The 23243-nt window shown below is 39.4% G+C and overlaps 4 protein-coding genes and 1 long non-coding RNA gene across 10 annotated transcripts in view; 3 read left to right on the top strand and 2 right to left on the bottom strand.

Moving 5' to 3' along the window:
* Nucleotides 1–23243, top strand: part of LOC149092446 (uncharacterized) — a 136773-nt gene that overhangs the window by 52986 nt on the left and 60544 nt on the right. The gene's annotated exons all lie outside the window — the stretch shown is intronic.
* Nucleotides 330–2752, top strand: Alg9 (alpha-1,2-mannosyltransferase Alg9). The gene is made up of 4 exons (XM_030388626.2): nt 330–573; nt 637–1011; nt 1066–1543; nt 1607–2752. Exons 1-4 carry the CDS (start codon nt 428–430, stop codon nt 2477–2479), a joined length of 1872 nt encoding a protein of 623 aa, XP_030244486.1. The 5' UTR covers nt 330–427; the 3' UTR covers nt 2480–2752.
* Cad96Cb (protocadherin Fat 4-like Cad96Ca) lies at nt 2829–12577 on the bottom strand. 6 transcript variants are annotated; one of them, XM_089258773.1, is made up of 5 exons: nt 11772–12577; nt 7755–8056; nt 4206–5252; nt 3421–4141; nt 2829–3358 (listed from the first exon to the last, which is right to left on the bottom strand). In XM_089258773.1, the coding sequence occupies exons 1-5, from the start codon at nt 11827–11829 to the stop codon at nt 3081–3083; spliced, it is 2406 nt and encodes an 801-aa protein (XP_089114899.1). In that variant the 5' UTR covers nt 11830–12577; the 3' UTR covers nt 2829–3080. The 6 variants fall into 6 exon arrangements, with proteins under 6 accessions (XP_089114899.1, XP_030244484.1, XP_089114890.1 ...); XM_030388624.2 differs by having other exon boundaries at nt 2829–3346; XM_089258764.1 differs by lacking the exon at nt 11772–12577 and having other exon boundaries at nt 7755–8330.
* Nucleotides 14816–16548, bottom strand: Sil1 (Sil1 nucleotide exchange factor). Its single transcript, XM_018098969.3, has 2 exons — nt 16289–16548; nt 14816–16226 (listed from the first exon to the last, which is right to left on the bottom strand). The coding sequence occupies exons 1-2, from the start codon at nt 16425–16427 to the stop codon at nt 15094–15096; spliced, it is 1272 nt and encodes a 423-aa protein (XP_017954458.1). The 5' UTR covers nt 16428–16548; the 3' UTR covers nt 14816–15093.
* On the top strand, nt 20071–21387 carry Jhbp7 (Juvenile hormone binding protein 7). Its single transcript, XM_030388633.2, has 4 exons — nt 20071–20261; nt 20339–20576; nt 20663–20908; nt 20967–21387. Exons 1-4 carry the CDS (start codon nt 20186–20188, stop codon nt 21166–21168), a joined length of 762 nt encoding a protein of 253 aa, XP_030244493.1. The 5' UTR covers nt 20071–20185; the 3' UTR covers nt 21169–21387.

The raw sequence follows: 23243 nt of genomic DNA, 5'->3' as shown, positions 1-23243 counted from the left end.
TATGTGAATATGTACATCTTGGGTTGCCATCGTGGTAAAAACCTAAGGAAATGTCAAGTATACCAAAGATGACAGGGTTGTGCAAAGAAACGTTCAGCCAAAATTCATGACGTCATAGTAAACAAATGAATCGAATTCTTATTTCATATTAACATGTGTGGTTATATTTATGTTCAATATTCAATATTTTATACCATATACCATACGTATGATAGCTATATGATATTAATAATTTATTTGTTGCATTGCATCACTAACCAGAGTTCTCTGTGTTCTCTGGTTAGTAATTGCATTTTATTTGATTACTTAAAAAGAGCTTGCCAACTCGCTTCGTTTAGACATTGTCAGCTGTTGTCATTTTACACGCTGGCTTTCTGCTCGGGGTAATTGTGTGGGAAAAAGCAGTTGGAAAAGGGGATAATTAAATATGGCACCTCCGGCAGCAAGGGCGCGCTATAATGCCAACAAGGCGGACAACCAGATACTTACCAAAAAGCCACCGAAACGTCTTAATGGCAACAAAGATGCTGCCGGCGTCGCCGTAGCCGGCAACAAAAAGGAGAAGAAGAAGAAGTACTTAAATATACCATAATAGCAAAATGACAATAACAACTAAGAACTCCTTATTTTTGACAGTAAAAACTCTGCGACCGCGCCAAACGCAACCGATAAGACACAGTCCAGCCCCAATCCGATTATGCCCAGTGTTCATACGGCCTTCAAAACATTTGTGAGCGCGCGTCTCTGCAGCGCCATTTGGGCGTACATTTCCGACTGTGATGAGACTTTCAATTACTGGGAGCCGCTACACTACATAATCAACGGCCATGGTCTGCAGACCTGGGAATATAGCCCACAGTTCGGTTTGCGTTCCTATACATATCTGCTTCTGCAAGGCGTTCCAGGTTGGATCTATCAGAAGCTGTTCAATCCAAGTCCTATATTGATTTTCTATATGGTTCGCTGTATGCTGGGATTTGGCTGTGCGCTCATGGAGCGCTTTATGTACAAGTGAGTTATCATCTTGTAGAGATTGATTTCAGTTATCCATTACTTGCTTTGCAGATCTATTTGTCAGGAGTTTGGCATACACGTTGGTCGTCTCTGGCTGATCTTCCAGTTGTTCAGTGTGGGCATGTTTGTGTCCAGTACTGCACTGTTGCCATCATCGTTTTCTATGTACTTTGGTTGTTCTGCCCTAGCTGCCTGGTGGCAGCAGCGTTATAGCCTAGCCATATTCTTTACCGCAATCTCAGCACTACTCGGCTGGCCCTTTGCCGCGCTAATTGGAGTTCCATTAGTGCTGGAATTGCTGTTTCGGCAGCGGGATTGGCGCACCTTTGTACAGTGGACATTGATCTCTGGCCTAACAATCGCACTTCCCATGATTGCCATCGATACGAAATACTTTGGCAAACTGACCTTTGCGCCGCTAAACATCGTCTGGTATAATGTGTTCACTAGCCATGGACCGAACATCTTTGGCACCGAGCCCCTCAGCTACTACATCCTCAATGGTTTCCTCAACTTCAATATTATTTGGGTGAGTCACAGGGCTAAATTTAAAGTTATATTAGATTCTTCATGGCATATTCCGCATTTTCAGCTATTGGCACTCCAATCACCGATTATGTTGTTCATGGATTATTTAATTGTGCCTGCCAAGTTTAAGTCGACGCTCAACTTTCCGCGCTACATATCTCTGGCGCCTCTTTATCTCTGGCTGGTGGTTTTCATGGCGCAGCCTCACAAGGAGGAGCGTTTCCTGTTTCCGGTTTACCCACTGATCTCCCTCTGCGGCGCCATCACTGTAGACGTTTATCAGCGCATCTTCTTCCGTATCAAGACGCTGGTGTTTAAGATTAAGTCGGGCATTCACTACTTAGACCACAGCATGTTCATTGCAATTATCGTGATGGTGGCCAGCACAGTATTGGGCCTCTCGCGAGTATTTGCTCTTTATCGGAATTATCATGCGCCAATGGATCTAATGCTTGAGCTCAATCAGTTTAAGAATTCGCCACAGTATCGTCCAGATGAAATCTATAACGTATGCATTGGCAAGGACTGGTATCGCTATCCAGGCAGCTTCTTTTTCCCGGCACACAATTTTCGATTGCGTTTTCTGAAGTCGGAGTTCCGCGGCATGTTGCCCGCTTATTACACGGAAGGCGCCAATGCCACTCAGGTGGTGCATCCTTATTTCAATGACCAGAACTTGGAGAACGAGCATATGTACTTTGACTACGATCAGTGCCACTTCCTCTTGGACTTTGATGAGGGCAAATACACAACACTTGAGCCGAGCTATTCGAGGCGAACGAAGGACTGGTCTATCATGAAAACCTTGCCATTCCTCATACCGGAAAAATCACACAAGGTGCTGCGCGCCTTCTATGTGCCATTCCTGACCGACAATCACATAAAATATGGAGATTTCAATCTACTTAAGCGTAAAAAGACGCGCAATGGCAGCTAGAACCTAGAATCAAAACGATATTTTTCATCTAACTGTCATTTACAAAATTTATGTAATTTATTTTTCCCAAATAAGTTTGCTTTCCTATTTTGTATTTGGTGCAATCAAAAGTCCTTTTTATGTATCTTAATTTTAGTCAATAAGTCAAATGGTTTTACTTTTGTTGCGTTACCTTCAAAAATGCATGCCAAAGCTGTACACATTATGCTGAAATGAACTAGAATTTAAGACCAAACGAAATAAAAGCAATCGATTCTAAAAATCAGTGTCTAAAATCAGTATATAAACCATATTAAGTTTCACGTCATCTTAATACCAGTCCTAGTCAATTAATTCTTTTACCATCCAATTAGTTCGATAGAGTTTATTCTTAAGCTTGTCGTTAAAAAGTATCATAAAAAGTGGATAGCAAAATTGTACCATGGAATTCGCTTGCTTAAACTACAAGTGCTGGATGTTTACAATGCTATATTTGGTCTACTACATTTACAATGATTAGGCATTATATCTAAACGCGACTTAGACTTAGACCTATTATAGTTTATATTAAGGCATGCAATATTTACAGGGTGAAATCGTCTCCAGCTCAACTTGTACTCAACTAGAAATAGACTGTCAAATTGTTTTCGGATGAGCCCATCGTATCCGACGCGGTCATCAGATTGGAAGCAGCTGCACCTCCATTCACAGCCCCATTCACTGTCGTGGTGATCGTCGTGATGCCTCCTGTCACAGCGGCCACCGTTTTGCGATTGTTGTTCTCCGGCGTCGTCTGGTGCTGCTGTTGGCCCTGCTGCGAGAGGGAGTCGTGCTCGATCTCGTCTTCCTCGTAGAGCTGCCCGTTGGCAGAGGCGCGCGATACGATGCCTGGTAAGAAGACTACTTATAGTGAATGTTTTGGGCTGATTGGGATAGTGGGGATTAAATCGGACAATGCTTACTGCGCACCGTTGCCGCATAGCTTTCCCGCTGTCGCTCGCGCTCCCTTTCACGCTCTCGCTCCAACAAATTGCTGGCACTGCTGAGCACCATGCTGCTGCTAGCGCCATTTCCTACATGATGCATTCCATTGTTAATTGGATTTGCCATGGTGATGTTGCTGCTGGGATGTTTCATATGCAAAACGGAGACACCACCACTGGTGACAGTGGCTCCATTGCCGTTGCCGGCCAGTTTTTCATGTGTCACCAGGTTGGCAGAGGACACGCTGCTGTGCGCTTGGCTGTGCACACGATTGCGTCCGAGGCTGAGGCCGCCGGGACTGCTCTTCCGTTGCCTCTTGGAACGCACAATATAACAGCTGAGCGCCATGATGATCAACAGGAACAGACCAACAATCATGCCAAACATGCCCAGCATGTTGTTGTTCCAGCCGGACTGGGCGAGGGTTAGTCCCTCCATTGTAACGCTGACTGGGACAGAGGTGCTACGTGGCGGTACACCCGAGTCCGTGGCAATAGCAATCAGGTGGACTGTGGACTCGTTCAGACTTTGTAGCTGCTCCGGGCGCATGTAGATGTTTCCTGTTGCATCGATTTCGAAGAGACCCGCATGTTGGCCGCGCAACGACAGCTCCAGCTTGTCGTTACGGTCTCCATCCGCCGCCTCCACCTTTCCAATTAGCACACCCTCAAAAGAGTCAGCCCGTGATTGCAGTGCCTGCTGGAATCGGATTGAAACTATTCAGTAATATTCATATGAATTGCATCACACTCCTCTAACTTACGCTCTTGGGGACCACAAACTCGTAGTGTGTCTCCCGGAAGCGTGGCTCCCAGTCGTTGACATCGATCACCTCCAGTGTGACCTCGGCCGTTGTGCTGTTGGTTAGGCCATCGCTAGCTATGACCTGGAATTCGTGTTTGGTCATCTTTTCGTAGTCCAGCGGTTTGGCTAGCACCAATTCCCCTAGTGAGCCAATGCTGAAGAACTGCGAATTGATGGGATCTGGAATAGTGTACTTCAGGTGCTTGCCAGGCTTGTTGGTGGGAAGGGCCAGGATGCGATTGCCCACAGCCGTGTCCTCGCGTATTCGCATCACAAAGCGCTTCTGAACAAACGCGAGTGAGCTGAGATCACTGTGGGTGCCCGGCCGGGTTAGTTGCACTGTGGTCAGAGCGTATCGATCGGGATTATCTATCTGCGTAGCCTTTACCACCAGCGTGGCGCCATGCGTAAGGTCTGCGTAGCCGATGGGCGCTAGTTGTGTAATCACTCCATTATGTGGATGCACGCGGAAATACTTTGCATCCTGCGATTGCACAATGGTGTATTGGATGGGCGCACAGATGCCCTCATCCTGATCAACGGCTTTTAAGGGTTCTGGCCGCACACGCAGCTCGCCAGCCCGACCATCTGCGGGTAGCTCAGCACTGTAGGATTCACGTAGAAACTTGGGATTTTGATCATCTGCATCCGTTATGACGACGCGTAGAAGCGTATCCGAATGCCGTGGGGGTGTGCCCTGGTCCTGGGCTCGCAATTTCACCGTGAAGTTTTGGAGTTGCTCGTAATCGAGCGCCTTCTTTAGCACCAACGTGCCCTCAAGAGGATTTAGAAATTGAACCAGCTCCGCATAGGGACCGGGAAGTACCTGATACTCAACCGTGGAGAAGGGCCCCGGCTGATCGGCATCCTCGGCGCGGGCGCCTTGAAGTATACGTGTACCTGGCACCGTCACCTCCGAGAGGGTCAGCGTATAGGGAGTGCCAATCCATTGTGGTGCATTATCGTTGACGTCCGTGACGCGGACATTGACGGGAATGACGAAGCTCTGCAACAATAAAGAACAAAGGCTCCACATTGATTGAGGAGTTTAAAGATAAACACCTTTTGAAACCTGCGGCGGACTGCCGAGCAAACCAACAATAGGCAAGTCCTGGTCACTGACCCCAAAAGTGAGTTCAAAGCGCCAACAGCTTAGGAATACGTGCTAAGCACTATGCCCTCCACTGCTCCTCAACACGTCTCACCCTTTCAAAAACACTGCATATATTTGCATGTTTAGAGGGCTCACAAAGCAACCCCAAAGAAACTACGGAAGTACTAATGGCTAATTTATGGCCACTGCCTAGGCCCACAGTAAACCACAGGCCTCGTCCTCATCGTCGTCCTCTTTATCCCAATGGAAGTACAAGTTTAAGTTGGTTTCTGTTATGTTGATTCTAAAATTGAAATTGGCGTCGTTGTCTGAAAAGTTTTCAATTGTTTATAGAGTACAAGAAATAGCCGCAACTTCTGTAAGTTCCCTCCCAATGGGGCTGAATGGGCCAAATGCGAGTGTGAACATTCCGAATTGTGTTTACCCAATTTCATTTAACTACGTCGCTTGTACTTCGAGATTACGCCCCTCAATACAACGGCACGCACAGCCAACGTCAAAGTCCACTTCCATAGGAAATAAGTGGAGCCAGTGTCGATTTAGGTTAATTGGTTGCCCATTACCGTATTGGTGGAGTGCATCGCATGAATGGAGGAATGAAATTGCTGCAGGTGCTGTATGCGTCTAAGAGTTTGACTCCAAGAGCATTCGGGGAATAACGTAATTGAACTCCATGTTAGGGTTAATAAAATTGGTCACTAGGCTCGATTGAAAACTATTGCCATTTAAAGACAAAAAGTAAGAGTAAAAGTTCTCCACTACAATATGGGAGATTTTCCGTTTCAGGTGCCATAAAGTCGAAAAAAGTTGGTGAAATATTAAGAAATTTTTGTTTATAGCGGGGGTCGATTCTTTCTTAAAGTCAGGTGATCTGTTGAAGCTTTGGTACAACAAATTTTCTGCTATTGCAAGTGCTCAAATTATTAATTTCATTTAAAATAATAAAACCAATATGAACAAGAAAGAAAGCTCTAGTCGAGACTGCTCGACTACGAGATCCCCCGAACCCTACAAGCAACTGATATTTCAATAATAGTTAGCACACACACACGCACACTCACACACACACACGCATACAAACAAACACACTCGCACACACACACTCACATACATACATACATACACATACATATACAGCCAATTGCGCTTGGGTTGCGCTGCAGTGTTGGCGATATTATGAGAACTTATTTGTTGAATAATTTAATTTCTAGACGTACGATCGTAATGAAACTTTCAGAACGTAATCATAATGTTAAAATGTATGTGTATACCGAAGCTCAAGTCTCTAGTATTTGATATACGACTTTTACAAAGATGAGGGTGAGGGGGTGGATTTAGGTGTGGGGGGTAAATTTTAACAAAAACCGAAATTGTATAAAATTCATCTTACTATACATTTTAAATTTGGAGACTCTAGCTTGAAAGATGTAGGAGATATAATTTTTAAACTGATCTTCGATAAGGTTTTTTATCGATAAAAAAGTATCGGAACGAGTTATCGTTTTTTAGTGATAAACTCGATCTGCGCGTGATATATACGGACATTTTAAAAAAAAGTTGAAGTCTCTAGCTCTTATATCTTCTGAAATCGACGCGTTCATACATACGGACGGACGGACGGACAGACAGACGGACAGGGCCAAATCGACTCAGCTCGTCGTGCTGATCAAGAATATATATACTTTGTGGGGTCTGCCACGCCTCCTTCTGCCTGTTACATACTTTTAACAAAACCATTATACCCTGATTTCCCATTTTCAATGGGTTCAGGGTATAATAATAATAATAGAAGTGTATGTAAAATATATGCACTTAAGATGTCCTCTGAGTTCACCAACTACAATCTTCTTGATATTCGGAACAATAACAACCTCAGCCGAATAACCTCTAGCAATATTGTGTGAGTTCTCAATTAACCCAGAAGTGTCCAAGTTTTTGCAAAGACTTGTTTTCTCTATATATGTATGTAGACATTAAAAAAAAAAAATCCTGGAATTTCCGTATAGTTAAATAGGGGGGCGAAAGGGGCGTATCACAATTTAAGAGAAAAATTCCGAAATTTAAGAAAAATATTAGTAATATAAAAAATAGATTAGGCTTCTAGCTGTATTTTTAGATTTTATGCCGCAAAAATTGACAAATCGTCCAAAGTGCACTGTGGGGCAGACTAGTATCATCCCTCTTACGAATCTAAAATATTAAACATGACTGCATTACAGCGAAAACTCTTTAAATCTCAACTCTCTTAAAACTGCTTAGACCTCCTCGTGGTATACACGTGTACAGATTTAAATTATCAAGACTCTAGCTATAAGTTAAGCCCAAACTAGACTTATGGAAAATACACATACATATATTATATTACACATATTATATATTATTAACAGAACTTACCGGATCCGTCGAGCGTCTTCTTATGCAAATGACATTCACATAGATTGACGATGGTCCGCGAAGACCTTCTTTATCTAGCTCTACCGATAGGACTAGATCTTTCGTCCCTGCCACAATCTGTACGGGCGCATTCTTCTCCCTTAGCGACAGATTAATGTCGCCGGTGTCCGCATTGGGGTCGCCGTTAATACGCAGTTTGCCAATGATGGACCCCACTGGAAGATCTTCGGTAGCCAGGAAGCTCTCAGCCGACCCACCGCCCTCTAAATAGCATCTGGAGTCAAGTATCGCTGCGTTTGCAACTGGAATGAAAATGAAAAAATAAATACATAAATAAAGTGAAAATGTGCAAATCCCATACCACTCTCTCTCTCTCTCTCTCTCTCCCTTTCTCTCACACACACTGTCTCCCTCTCTCTCGCTAACTCTTTCCCTTTTCAGCTTTACTCTATTTCCTGTTAGCAAGCAATTAGTGAGCTTTAAGTAAATTGTAACAGTGTAACACTGTCCAGCGGCGGACATGTTTGTTCGTACTCTCGATGCGCTCTACTAAGCTTCCGTTTATCTCTCACTCTTTGGCGAACGGTTCGCTGCAATTGGGATGCGGCGGCTGTCTGCCAAACTCAACTTTGTGTTGGAGATCACAAGCTGCCCGTCAACGTGTGTATATGTGCATGCATGTATATACATAAGTATGTGTGAATGTGCTTTGGTCTTGCCCACACAGCGCCATTGTACATATGAATCATAGCATTGAGGATTAAATTACTTCGTCATTGTCTTTCCGGATAGGCCCAAGCATTTAATTGTGTTTAACTGTGTATTCTTATATTGATATTTAATAAATTATACGAATTGCTTCTCTAGCATTTTGGCAGTGCCGCTAGGGAAACGCAAAAATGGATGCAAAAAATAACTGTTAACTGTGAATTGGCATTCGTTGTGCATTAACGTGTTTATCAGCATGCACTATGCACTATGTACATATTCATGTATGTAAATCAGTTGTACAGATACATATATAGATACATATGTGACGAAGATTTAGTATTTGGCTAAGTACTTTAAATATGTACATACCTTAAATTATTATTGAAAATTAATAAACGTCATATAATATAACAAGCTATTACTGATAACTAAAGCTTATGACCATTAAGAGCTGTGCATGTATACACGTGCTACCTTAATTATGCTTAGCACACCCTAATTGCATCAGTTAAATACATACAAATGCTTCCATTTATATGTTTCCATTTGTACATAGATGGTATTACAATTCATTCTTACAAAACTACTATTTTCAAACATACATATATATGTACGTATGTAAGAGGATGGCATAACACTTCTTCATAATGACTAAAGTACAAAAATTAATTAAAATATAAATAGCTGGGCTGCAAAGTGGCTTCCTAAAATGTGTTCCGGTTATGTCTTGGACACCCCTTGCCTTAAGACGAGTTGCTTAGTAAAGCCTACATACATACATACATATGTATGTATTGTTCTTTCGAACAAAAACGAACGGTTCTGGGCACTGGTTTCAAGAGCAAAATGCTAGGGTTCACCAGGTGACCCTGGCGAGAATTTCTCTTTGTAGCATAGCCGTGGACACATCTAAGTGCTGTCGGATGATATACAGTGAGTCAAAAAAGTATACGCATACCATCAATATGATGGTTTCAAACATTGGCTATACGGAAGACTTACACAGGTACATATGTGTTATCATTTCTATAGGTATACGCGATAAACAGTAATGCATAGACATGCATGAATATTAAAAAAAACCTTTCTGAGTCACTGTGCGAACATGCATACGTACAAATGTACATAAAACATAAAAACTGACTGAGATGTGGTGAAATCTTCTAGCATGTTTTTTTAGTCTCGTGCCGTCTTCGTTCCAAGATCTTTATTGTAGGTTAATTGTTATGACATTGTGCAATGCAGATACATATGATAATATCATCAGTAGACTTTCTTTGGCAGTTAAATGTTTTGACAATCCATTTAATTGTTAGCTGAAATTAAATTTGCAAAATCGGTCTTCACAGTTTTCAGATATGCTGAAAAGTCACGTTTAGCAATTCAATTCACTTTCCTAACAAAAAGGAAAGTCAAGTTTATAGATCTCGCATTTATGAAAATACGTGTGCTCTTATTATTGCGATCTACAAATTTGTCATGGAATTTTGAACGAATCGACGGAAAAACAATGCAAGAATGTAAATATTAAGGTAAAACTTTCGTAATATGGATACTCCGACTAGTCATACTTTCCCCAATCGAAAGTCTGAATGTACGTAAATCGTTATACTATTAGAAAACATTTTCTCAAGGCATGTTCTTCATACATAAGAAGTTGCTCTACTTGATAAGAGTATTATGGTTCTTGAAAGATTGATATTCTTGAAGTCTCATAGCTAGAAGCTAACTTTGTACGGCATTTTAAATAAGTGCTTCAAAATGAATAGGTGTATAAATGATTCTTAATGAAAATTAAAATAGGTGAGTTACATTCTTGAATGAATTAAAACATCAAATTTATTATTATTTTTTTTAAATATTTATTTTAATATTAACCAAACTGCACCAGACTAAGACGTTCTTACTAATTTTATTTTTAACAAGTGCCTCGCGAAAATTGCATAACTGCCTTAATTAGTGTTATAGCAAAACTAATTGGGAGTCACCACAAAAACATAAAGTTCAAATATCTGAAGCGTAAATCCGCGAAAGTAGTTGGATGATATTAAGTAGAGACTAAAAACAACACATGAGTAAGCATTACATAAACTTCATATGTTTTGTTTGTTTTCGCAGAGATGGTTAAAATAAACTAACAAATGAAAGTGACTGAAAAATATGAATAAAATAAACAAATTTTAGGCAAGTGTGCGAGAAGCCTCCCATATGAAATATTATGAGGGAGAGAACGATAGAAAGAATGAGAGAGAAGTTGATTGAAAGAGAGGGGCAGGCTTTGCTGCTAGTGAAAGAAACACACTCGGTTAGCTGGGCAGGTAAAACTTTCAAAGTTAAAGAAAAAAATAAATAAAATCAACTTAAAAATAAATAATAATAATAATAATAAAAAAACAAAGTTCAAGCAACAAATTTGTTCAACGTAGTTGTATGCAATCGGTTTTTGTTTTGGTTTTTTTTGAAACATTTTCGTTCAGCTTGATGATTTCCATCATGAAAAATGAAATGTGTTTCGCTCGACGAATATTTGAAAACTGACTTTTGGTTTTCAATGGGCTTTGTGGTTGCAGCTTTTCGGGGCTACAATTGCCAGCAGCAACGGCAATCTCTGATTGCTCTCTGTACGGTTAAACAACATAAGTATACAAAATATGTCGCAATCAATTCTTGTGGCCCAGGTCAAGCCGTCGAACCGGTAAAGAACTGTGACAGCCATGCCATTAAAGTTCCGAATACAATTTCTAGAGATCTGACATACATAGTATATCTGCGTAATCAGTGATGTATGACAATGTAATGAACCGAAATTAAAGCCACTGAAAACTGGAGCAGTACGTAAATATCTTTAGGAATTACCTACTCCACTTCGAGCGGCGTTCCAGAAAAGGAAAACGCCATTTGCATAAGACCCCCTCCCTGAATAGCTCTGGCTACGATTTGCCTATTCGTAAGTCACGTAAATACTTTTATTCGTCATAAATCGTTGGACCAGAACAATGTTGACGTGTTTTGAAGTCTTTACATTTTACATTAACATTTTACTTTGTCTTTTTCTTGTAAAGCTTTTCTCTCATTTATACAGAGCCTGCACGCCGCCATTTAGTTTTGGAATTTTACTATTTTTCAGTTTGTTACTTTTTACTCTTCAGTTTACATTCGACTAATTATTTTGTTTGTTTTCATAATCAGACAGACGTCAAGAAATCAAGAGTAACGCACCCACAACAACTAGTGAAAATGTCAACGAGTTTTGACAGTAAAACTTTCTAGGATATATGTAGCTCAATCAGCTTTTAATTTGCTTACCTTCGGCCAGCCAACAAATGCCACAGATTGCAAAGAAAAGGCATAATTTAATCCACATATTGTGCGCTCTTTTACTTCGGATTGAAATTGTTGTTATATATATGTATATATATATAGATATATTTAATTGATCAAAGCAACATAATGCAGATGGATCAGAGAGGTCTTTCTTTAAATTTGCTCAGCTTGCAATAGAACATAATTTAAGCAATTGAATTTTATTTATTTCTTTTTAACTTGTACTTAATATATATTATTATTATTTTTTTGTTTTCCGTGCTGTATTCGTTTAATATTCTCGCCGTTCACTTTGTTTATTAGCCCTGATTTAGGTAATTTCCAATAGTATATGTATAAACTTTTTCACTTATTCACATAAATTTAGTTTACACATCACACATATGTATATATTGTACATATAGAGTATATTCCATCCGTTTACCATATAAAATTTATGCACAGCTCTGTTCTTATTTGAATGCTTATCTTTTGCACACCTGTAAATATCAGCAAGGCATATGCTATGTTACTATGTCGATGATCCATGCACACATTTACATATATGTATATATGAAATGGGGCTGTAATATGATATGACCTATAAAGAGTGTTCCGGAGGGCTGTGCCTCTGAAGAGACAGAGAGAATTGTCTAGATTATTACAAGATTATTAGCTAGACAAAACGTTTTAGCACAGAAACCAAAGCAACTGGAACATTAGCCGAACTCTCAACCGTTCTTTGTCTTCTGCTGCAAGTGTCGCACACATGTCAACCCTCCTGGTCTTCGTCTTCTCGTTGTTGTTGTTGCTGGAATTTGTAGTATGTTTCTCGTATTCGGTTGCCAGCACACACGGGCTGGTTGGCTTTGTTGCTTGCCAATGCAATTGGCGGCATTTTAGCCAAGAGTCATTTATTGTCTGGTATTTGTTGCTGTTTCCTTGGTTCCGACATAGCCGTAAATATTTCTCTGCGGTATGTACAAGTATTTCTCCATTTGGGAGACTCGACCAGCGCCTACTGCTACAGGAAAAATAGCTAGCATGGACTCAGAGCTGGTAAATATTTGAATTGGGTCATTTTGTCCAGTTTGACTGAAAGCTTACGTACCGCTTGGAAACAGGATAAATCTGACTGAAAAAAAGACAACCTGGCAGCACTGGCAGCACTGGAAGCACTGGAAGCACTGGTTGGCTGGTGTTTTAGCTCCAGATTTATGGCATACCAGGAGACGTCACACACAGCCAAACAAACATTTTTCTATGACCAACGGCACTGGCCAACGGCCAGGTGGTGTGCAGGTTGGCAAGTTGGCGCAAATGAAAACGCTCTTGACCGGAAGTCGCGGAAGCGCACTAAAAAAGTCATTCACCTGTGCAAAACATATTTTGCCAGTGCAGCGGGGTTTATTTTTAAAGGATTTTTGACGCTCATGGATCTAGTTGAGGCGTAATTTCTACTCAGTTTGGATAACAATGAACTTTAGGATATTTAAATTTTGGTGTACTTAAGTAAACCTGTAAAACTTTTTGCGCAATTCAAATAGTTTTCTTTATATTTCATATCTAATAAATGTGGAATAAAACCGAGATATACGAATTTCAGTAAATGCTATAACTTTAAAAAAATCTGATTTACACTTAGGATGCCTTTATGTTATTCACTTTAACGTTAAGCTACTCGTTTTACACATGCGTTCACAAGGCGGTCCAAACACAAACTGATTTTCCATAGTGCTGCCAAAGCCCCTGACAACGGCTGAAGCCAACATTCAACAACAGCAACAGCAACAGCCTGTAATGCCGGTGCGTTTGCCTCAGTTGCTCAGTTGTTGTTGTTGTTGGTCGTATACTCGTCACGTACATATATGAGCAGAAGTCGCGTCTGAAGACTCTCTGGGTCTGGGTTGTATAGTTTGTTACTGCTTTTGCTTTTGCTTTTACTCGCCTTCCCTCCAGTTGTTGCTGCTGTGTTGAAAATGTTTCCACATCACTCGTCAAGCGTTTCCATTTAAGCTCTTCATAAAAAACAACAAAATAAAAACGTAACGAACAACAACAATGGCAAATGTTGGCTAGTAGTGGTTGAAAGCAGATACTATGACTACGCTGGGGACTACGCGCACGCGCCCAAGCTCAAATTGCGACGCTCAATGAATGGGCCAGTCCCACTCAGAAATCCACAAATATAGAAGGCACAAGCTCGCACCTTTTCTCCTTCTCCTACTTCTTTACTACTTGGTCGTTGTCGAATTTAGTGCTCGACAAACCCTTAGGTTTTGGATGCACCTGTAGTATTGGCGTTGCGCTTGGCTGAGCCGGCTTAACTTGAACCCACCCCATTGAGAGCTAGAGAGAGGTGGAACGGACTCTCTCTCTCTTTTATGAGGGAGCGGCAGCCGCTGGCTCTCTGTTTACATTGCAATTTCTCGCCCTGGCAACCGAGGCGTCCTGGCGATTGCGAAGCCGGTTTAAATACCCTCAGCTCATAGAAAGTGGCTAAAAATGGGTATCTTGCTTTGGTTAGCATTTATGCTAGCCGGAGAAGAGGTACATACATACAGCACATACAGCTTATTGGTCAGCACTATGTAGTATTGATCTATCTCTGAATGAATTGGTATCAGCATAATTACAATAAGTGTAGAATATATAAAAAAAAGGGAGTGCACAATATTGTCAAGTTAGGCACTCTCACCCTCTTCTTTTGCTTTTAGTTTTTGCTCCTGTATTATTTTCATGACATGAGTCAGTGACGTTGCATTTGCATTTACATGTCGTTAATTGCTGTTTCGAACTGGACGTCGGGCCCGGCTCCTGCCCAGTTTAACCTGTCCCGAAGCACATAATTGCGTTGGCCGTGCGACCCTTTAAGTAGTGTTTCTTTCTTTATGTGTGTGTGTTGCTACGATTATTTCGCTACATATGTATGTATACAGTTACGTGCTTGCTTTGCATACTTTTAAATGTTTTTTGGGCCATGCTTTCATTCGATTGTTCTCAATGGATTTTGCTTTCCTTGAGCACTGACAGCCAACCCATTTGACTTACTTTATGACCTGCTTGCTTTATTGAGCTTTAAATAAGTATTAGTGAAATTGTAATGTCAAAGGTTTACAGAGTTGGTTAATTAATGCTTGCCTGACTGAATTATGCTTAATTATTGCTTAGATAGTAAGTTAATCACATCAAGTGCCTTCAAGAAGGACTTCATTATAAGTTTTAGGCTTAGCTTGGAATTCGATTAGACTTATGCTTAGCAGTCAGATGAATACTTTAAGAGAATCTATATAAATTAAAAATTTGTTAAATCTCAACTGGTGCTCTATAGTTCCGTATGACCGAACTTATCATATAATCGCTCACAGAGTGCCGACAGAGCCTGGGATACCTCCAATCGATATTCGTCTTGGCTGTGCGCGAATCTGTTACGCACCGTTAGCAGCGCATGCCGCAAAGTAGGACTTTGGGACCAGAGGGGCTTGCAGAGACTTTCGGTGGTCTGTAGTGCATCTATAAATTGCTCGACCACGTCTGCTTGATCCAGCAAATGTACATAATCCGTGCTGAGAACTGCTTCTAGGGCAGCACAGTAGCCGTTCGACTGCAGCCACGACTCAAACTCGAGTAGCACATATTGCGCCAAGGCTTCTTCTTTGCCTTCGTCGAGGACATGTCTTTTCTCTAGTACTAAATCGCCAATTAAGGTTACTACCTTGGCCTTATTACGAAGCTCTGTGTCAGCACTGCGCAGCACGCCAATCAAAGCCTGTGTTCCCGAGGTGGAGAGTACACGGTGCTGAGCCAAAGGGAACTTACGCAACAGAGCGCCGAACGCATGCAGAGCCGTCGAGATTTCGGCGCTGTTAGTCGAGCTCATCATGATTTGTGCCAGATGAGAGCCGAAGTTGCGCTCAAAGACCTTGATCTGTGCCTTGGGATTATTCCCCGCCAGAGCGCCCAGCACTCGCATTGCAGAAACTTTGAGTGCTGTGTTCGTATCATTCACCACTATTGGGAGTAGAACATCGTCCAGTCCGCCACTGTCGATAAAAACTAGTGCGTTGTCAATCTGATGCAGCATATATCCTAGATTCTCTAATGTATTCAACTTGGGCTTCAGCTCTTTGTCAAGCGGCGTTCTGCTGAAGTTTCGATATTCTTCTATCAGCTGCACGATCACTTCGGCATCGGTGCGAAAGTTCTTTTGAAAATCCTTATAGGCTTTCCGCAACTCTGCATAGCTGCGCTGTTCCTTTACCTTACGCACCGACTCCTCAATGAGGTCTGCTTTATATTCAATGGATAAGCGGTCATCTGTCGACACAGATCCTGATTCGCTGTCGCTGGATTGTGACTGCAATGCAGTATCACGTTCACTTGGGTCCAGTAACTTCGCTTCCTTAAGGCCTGTTTGCAGATTTATGCGAACATGTAGCCCCTTTGGTATGGCCTGACCTAAAAGAAAAGTTATGCTAATATAACATGACCCGTAACTGATTGGTACACGTAATAAAAACCTTCGGCTATGACTTGCCATTCAGCAGTGGCAACAAATTCGGCGGTTTTGTTTACACTTGCAGATGCCGATACCTGCAGACAGACGAGCATCGAAACAACAGCCAACCTTGTGGTTAATGTACAGGACATATGCATCATAATTGCTTTTAATGTACTGTATTCTTATCTATAATCCACACTCTATTGTGCGGTTATTCCTTTTTTATAATACGTTGACAATGCGTCAGTGATGTACAGAGAACTGCTTAACGTTGACTTATCGATAGAATAGCCATCGATAATTGGAATGATTTCCATTTAACAGTCTGGCTACACTATATTCTTAATCTGAAAGTCTGGTCAGGCTATATATGCAGTATATTATTGGTATCATTGCAGTATCAGTGGTATAACAGAAATGAAATTCAAATAATATGATTTGCAAATTATTATTTTTCAATGCGACTTCAGTTGCGGCTTATTCATATATACATTATACCATTAAATTACCAACTTATTCTTAGTGACAGCTTCAAATTGAAAATCAAAAGCTCAATGGAAAATTGTCTCATGTAAAAGTGTAAATTGTATTTAAACTGGTTTTGAAATAAACTCATTTGTCGTACTTAACGAGCTTATGTTATTAATATGAATAGCTGGTTTAACATTATAAACCTATTCAAATATATTCATTTGTCGAACGTCAATATCAATATAACACGCGCGACTTTACATAAATGATGTGGCAATTTTTTGTATTTTCTTTCGTTTTGTGTTGTTTATAATTGAACATTTTTATTTATTTTTTTAATGTCGAATGTAAGCTACGAAAGCGTCTGAGAATTTGTATACTAGTCAACAAAACCCTAATAGTATATATATATATATATATATATATATATATATATATATATATACATATGGACATCTGTATTTGGATTTGTATATATTATCAAATATTAAGGCGTATGGCACTGGCGTCAATTGAATGTGTAAATAAACATATTGCAGCGCTTCTATTCACATACTTTTCTTACGCGTTAATGACGTAAAAAGAGTATATACAAGAACACTATAATCAGACAACAAAGTTTTAGACCTAGAGCTTGTAGAGCTTCAAAGAGGGCTATATAGTTTAAATACTCTACTATACAATTTCGAAATATTTATAATAAATGTAATTAATTACAACCATATATATGTGTATATATATTCATCTTATGTACGTGCAGTGTGTAACATGTGCATCTAATTAAAAAAAAAAAAAAAAAAAAAAAGAAATCTATGTCTTCCTATTTTATGTACAAAAATGTATATATTCTCCAGTGCATTTTTTCAGTGTTGGAAGTAGAGTTCGATTTTTAAGAACAGCTTGGTTATTAATATTGACAGACATTTATTTATTTAAGCTTAAGGTCTCCATAAATTTTAACAATGTTCGATCTGTGAACGGGTATTCTTCAGTCGGTCACGCCCAGCATTTCTTTATACTCATTCACGAAAGTGAAATGAGTTTATTGGTTTTGTACAATGTTCGTCTTATCCGGCCGTCTGTCCGTATGAACGCCATTTTTTTCGGTACTATTGAACCTAGAGACTTGAAATTCGGGGCGTGGCAAACCGAAAAGTTCATATCTCCTATAGTATAATAGCTAGAAGCTTCAAATTTGGATAGTTAACTTACCAGTAACTTCCTCTATCGATCCCAAAATAATATTGTTACACCACTTTAGGGGCGTGGCATATAAAAAATACCCTATAATTTTTGCAGCTAGTTTACGTTAGCTTATTCCATGAGGTAGCCAAAAATGAAGTGCCTACGCCCAGTAAGAGCGTGGCAAATCGAGAAAAGCTTAACTTTCTACAGTATTAAAGCTAAATTTGGCTATTAAATTGCTTATGAGGTGTGAATGAGTATTCCGCAGTCTGTAATGTCCGACTGCAACGTTCTTACTTGTTAATTATTATTATTATAAAGGTGGCTTCTCTTCAGGTAGATAATATGCAAACTATTGATGACGAATGCTTCAAAATTTCGGTAATATATGCTATATTTACACGACGCATGCCTTTCATGCCTTAAAAGTGAAGCCATTAACTTCACAGGTTGTCTGACTATCTTTTTTGGTATACCCTAAATTTACTAAATAATTTTCAAAAGGGTTTGAAATTGTTGTTAAAATTTATGCAGAAGAAGGCGTGGTTAATAGACGACTGGATACATGTATATATTGAGATATATTAGTTCTTAGTTCTACTTTGTTTGAAATCAATAATAACATTTTTTTCTAGTATGTTTTTATTCAGGGTATCTTCTGTTCAGAAACTCTCAATTTAAAAATAAACCAAAATTTATTTTTTATTTATTTATTTTTGTTTATTTTCAATGTTTGGCAAATTGGCAAACCAGTCTGACACTCGCTATATCGTTCATGATTATAGTTATTTCTAATTGTTGTGCTACGCGAGTTTCTAAATAGATCTTGTATCTGATGCGGTTATCACCCGAAACGGAAATTCCTCAACCTGTCTGCGCATTGTGTATTCGCTTGTGTTAAATAGCTAATCACCTTGAGCTGTTACGAACATACGCTTGTTTTGTTTGGCGTCTGCACAGTTAGGGGTTTGCAGATGATTTCGGTGATTAACTCATTAGTTGCTGGCAAATGAATAGATTCTTCAGTTAGTTCCATTTAACGACCTCAGCGAAACTGGAATTAACTAAATCAAAGTTGCATGATCTCAGTTTATAATGACTATGAGTATGAGTACGAGTATTTAACATGCATGTCTGATCATTTAACACTCGCTAAATTTCGCATGAAAATCTGTACAAAAGTCTCTAATCGAACCTCTTTGCAAACTGCATACGTATATGTGTGTAGCTGATGTCAACGCAAATATAAAATGAATATTATACCTATCTATACATATCTAAATATTTATCTATATTAGATTTATTGTTATTTCTGTTTTGTGCTTTGCCAACAATGCGAAAGGCAGACAATAAAATTGACATTTATAGATCTTCATACAAAAAGCGCATTAAAGAGAATGTGTTATAATATGGTACATGGTATATGTATGTGATATAGCAAGCAACAATATCGATGCAATGATGAAACACGATATATCCTAAGTCAATGTAAAAGTTAGATAAAAATATATATAATATATATAAAATATATTGTATTGTATATTTAGAACTGCGTTTTAGCATTCGCATTTTAAATTTCAAATTGTAAACCGTTACTTACATCTACGTCTATGTAAATTTTGGAGCTGTTTAGATATCTACGAATAGTCTTTAGAGTTCGTCATTCTCAGCAATCATATACGCCTTTAAAGACGTCAAAAACCAGATAGCGAAACGGGAATTAAAATGAATAAATTCACTTTTGATTTTGTCGCACTGTGGGACCTGTTAATAATATCAATTATTAATATTCTTGCCATCGTTGTTGTTGTTACTGTTGTCGTTTTTTGCTAGCTACTCGCACAGTGAATATAAATTCGAATCTATGTTGATGCGAAGCTTAAAAGCAACTGCAACAACAGTAAGGAGAACAACAACAATAACATTGCTTAAGCGGTGAGCTGCGAACTCGAATTCGAGTTCGAATCTATGCTGATGAGAAGCCAACAGACAAAAACAGCAACAGACAGCAGCAACAAAAACACAACAACAGCGACAAGAACAAGAAAAGCGACGCGAAGCGAGACGAGCTGAGAATGAATAAACTATTTAACGTATTGGTCGAATTGTATTGGCGATCTCAGTCTCAAAGTCTATAAATGGCTGCGTTTGTCCAGAGCCAATTTACAGTTTAGCATTGAACTTGGTCGGGAGTTCGCGAAAAGAGCCGTGCGCTGCGTCGCCTTTGATTCCTGTTCTTGAGGAGTATTTGCTGCTAAATATGCTTTTTGCCGTGTGCTCCGTTTTTCTGTTCGCTTGCCTAACACTAGGTAGCGCCAGCCGTCCATCCAATTTTCGTGAGTCCGAATGAATGAGCCGAATTGCCGCGTGCCAAGCTCCTAAGTGTTTTGTATTGATTTTGTATTTCATTTAGCCGCCGAACTGCCGATTTGTCGTTACGGCGACACAGAATGCATCATCAATGTGTCTCACAAGCTGGTGCGCCAATATGCGCGCACGGGCTATGCACCCGCTGCATTCCCACAGGTGGAGCCGTTCTTGATTAAGCGCTTTGATATTTCGGATGGACGCAGCGGCTCGCTGAGTCTCAAGTTGAACTTCCGGGATGTAAATGTGGAGGGCTTGTCCGGCGTCAAGTTCGACCGGGCCATGTAAGTGGACGAAACAAACATTTATGTTTGCATGTATGATTTTTTATTGATCTCATTGGTTCGCATTGTTAACTTGCAATCCGCAGTGGCTTCGAGAGGAATCCATCCACAAGTAAGTTTGAAATGTACGGCGCGTTCTCGAAAATTGTGCTGCGTGGCAAGTACCTGGCCGATGGACGCATTCTGATTCTGCCCATACGCGGCGATGGCGATGCTGACATCACCCTGCACAATCCCAAGTTCTCGGTCAAGTTCAAGCCTGCCACGCAGGTGCGCAACGGACGCACCTACCTAAGCGTAGATAAGCTCAAGGTCCTCGTGGAGCCACAAAAGTAAGTCGAGAGCTGCTCACATAAGCCAATTTACTATCAAATGGAATTCCCTCTCCAGGATGAACATTAAGTTGACCAACCTCTTTAACGGTGACCAAGCATTGGGCAACAATTTGAACCAATTCCTGAACGAGAACTGGTCCGATGTCTGGAGCGAGCTGCAGCCTTCAGTACATGTCGCCATTGCGGATATCATGAAAAGTATTCTCGCTACACTCTTCAAACGTTTCGCCTACGAGGATTTATTTCTGGAGGAATAAAAAAGCACCGCCCCCACTCTTTGAACGTGACATATCTTAATATATCTATGTATAACCGTAGTCTATAAGCCTTTAGCTATTAACGTGTACGTGTGCGAGTATTTTTCACCACAAATATGCTTCAATGGACTGTTTTGCTTAAGCAACACTTACGAATCTAAGCACTTTTAGAATACCAACAATTAATTAATAAAACAAATTCGATAATTGAAATTAAAAGTTTCCAAACATATTTAAAATTGAACTTTTGATATAATTCATTTTAATTCTCTCTCCCAGTTCCTGCTGTTTCTCTAGCCAAAGCATATTATCATTTTAGTCAGTCACTGGCTTTTGACATTATAATAGCATTTTATATAGTATAGCACTGTATACTGTATAATAATGTTCTTGTTTTTATTTCCGTGAAGCTGACGCATAAATTTAAGCCAGGAATTTGGCAGCCAATTCACGTGATTGATTTGCATACAAATACGACGTCAATCACATTCACATTTTAAATCCAACCCGTTTTTCGACAGTGCAGTCTGGTCTACAACTGAGCCACAGCCGGCAATATGTAAATATGTATGTATATTGTGCATATATGTATATGCCTCTAAATATATGTATGCATTTAAGAGCTATAAAAACCTTTGTCAAGTTCAAGTGTAGTCAACGGTAAAGCCAACAAATAAAGCAACTGATAGCTAGTTAACCTTGGAACTCTACGCGAAATCTTCCATGTAAGCTGCACGAGTCACTCAACTGTTCGATGGATACTTACGAACTAAGAAGCTAGCTGTCTGTATTACGATCAGGTTAAGCGACTTGTTGTTGTTATTAAATTTATTGTTGTTTACAATCATTTTCGGAATCTGGAGGCTGGTTAACTGGACAATCAAGTGTACTATATATGCAGCATACATTTAGCTCTGCATGCAGGCAATTTTAATACACACATACTACATATACATATACATACTACATACTATATATATATTTACAACAAAAAGTAGTGTTCTAAACAGTTGTGACCGACTAAGAGGCACCCTGATATATAAAATATTATTGTTTATATATACAGATACAGATACCCTATTATTTTCATGCTCTCTCACCATTGCCTAAGGGGGCTATCCCAAAAAGTTGCCCCATCATTATGTTAGGCTAATTAGTACAAAACTCGTTTTTGGGTTTAGTTTTCAGTTGTCAATAGTACGGTAGTAAGACAAATATACACACATAAAGCGAAACATTTGTTTGATTGCCTCGTTTCAACTGGTACTTAGTTTCTTTAAGTTGACATTCGATCAGATATTGAATCTACTTTAAGCCTATTATCGCTGTTAAATATATGTAGGTGTCGAGTTTTAATCGGAGAAGTTATTTGTAGTTTTAATTTATAGGCTATTTTTAGAGATTTACTCGCTAATTCCAATGAACAACAATAATTCACTCAGTTTTTATTACAGCATCTGAATCAAATCAGCCAGAAGTCATTATTTATATATATTAATTAATACATATAGTTTTATATTACCTTTAGATTGTGTAGTATAGTATCTCAAATGTATTTGAGGTAATCTCAAGTATGATATTGAAAAATCAGTTTTATTTCCAGTTTTTAAAACCTTCATTGATGATGAGTTGATATGTACAATAATAACAAGTATTCTATGATGTAAGGAAATTAAATGATTGGAAATGGGTTGTTGTAAATACAACGATTAGATGTAATTAAAGAATTATTGTTTATTGTGTTATTGGTGAAAATGCACTGCAAAAATTAATTATTAAAATTTCCACTCAAAGCTTGTCCGATTAATGAATAAAGTGATTTTAAATGTATAATATTTTTATAACACCAGACTTTTTTTATGGCCAGGATTAGTTTTATTTTTATTAAAATAACAAATGGAAAGTTTCGTTTGGAACAGAATTTTGTACATTTTTTTTTTAATGTAGCGTTAAATTGGTGTCACGATAACAAGAGCATTGCAGTGGGGCTTTACAACATTCTTAGTTTAACGAAACATGCAACTGAAATAAGAACCTGGACACAATATTATTTGTGTATCAATTCAGTAAAATTG

This window comes from Drosophila navojoa, chromosome 2 (assembly GCF_054131105.1).
Source record: "Drosophila navojoa isolate 15081-1374.11 chromosome 2, UAZ_NAV_1.0, whole genome shotgun sequence".
Lineage (NCBI taxonomy): Eukaryota > Metazoa > Arthropoda > Insecta > Diptera > Drosophilidae > Drosophila > Drosophila navojoa.
Note: the sequence above shows the minus strand (reverse complement) of the source record. Positions and strands in the feature narration are given on the sequence as shown.

Bases quoted from the DNA above. Each gene is read 5' to 3' on its own strand.
- Alg9 (XM_030388626.2), top strand. From the start codon at position 428: ATGGCACCTCCGGCAGCAAGGGCGCGCTATAATGCCAACAAGGCGGAC. The intron at 1,012-1,065 runs GTGAGTTATCAT...CTTGCTTTGCAG, and splicing joins ATGGAGCGCTTTATGTACAA to ATCTATTTGTCAGGAGTTTG. The intron at 1,544-1,606 runs GTGAGTCACAGG...CCGCATTTTCAG, and splicing joins TCAACTTCAATATTATTTGG to CTATTGGCACTCCAATCACC.
- Cad96Cb (XM_089258764.1), bottom strand. From the start codon at position 8,276: ATGTCCGCCGCTGGACAGTGTTACACTGTTACAATTTACTTAAAGCTC. The intron at 5,253-7,754 runs GTAAGTTCTGTT...TTATTGTTGCAG, and splicing joins GAAGACGCTCGACGGATCCG to AGCTTCGTCATTCCCGTCAA. The intron at 3,359-3,420 runs GTAAGCATTGTC...CACTATAAGTAG, and splicing joins CTATGCGGCAACGGTGCGCA to TCTTCTTACCAGGCATCGTA.
- Sil1 (XM_018098969.3), bottom strand. From the start codon at position 16,427: ATGATGCATATGTCCTGTACATTAACCACAAGGTTGGCTGTTGTTTCG. The intron at 16,227-16,288 runs GTTTTTATTACG...CTTTTCTTTTAG, and splicing joins ATGGCAAGTCATAGCCGAAG to GTCAGGCCATACCAAAGGGG.
- Jhbp7 (XM_030388633.2), top strand. From the start codon at position 20,186: ATGCTTTTTGCCGTGTGCTCCGTTTTTCTGTTCGCTTGCCTAACACTA. The intron at 20,262-20,338 runs GTGAGTCCGAAT...TATTTCATTTAG, and splicing joins CAGCCGTCCATCCAATTTTC to CCGCCGAACTGCCGATTTGT. The intron at 20,577-20,662 runs GTAAGTGGACGA...TGCAATCCGCAG, and splicing joins GTCAAGTTCGACCGGGCCAT to TGGCTTCGAGAGGAATCCAT.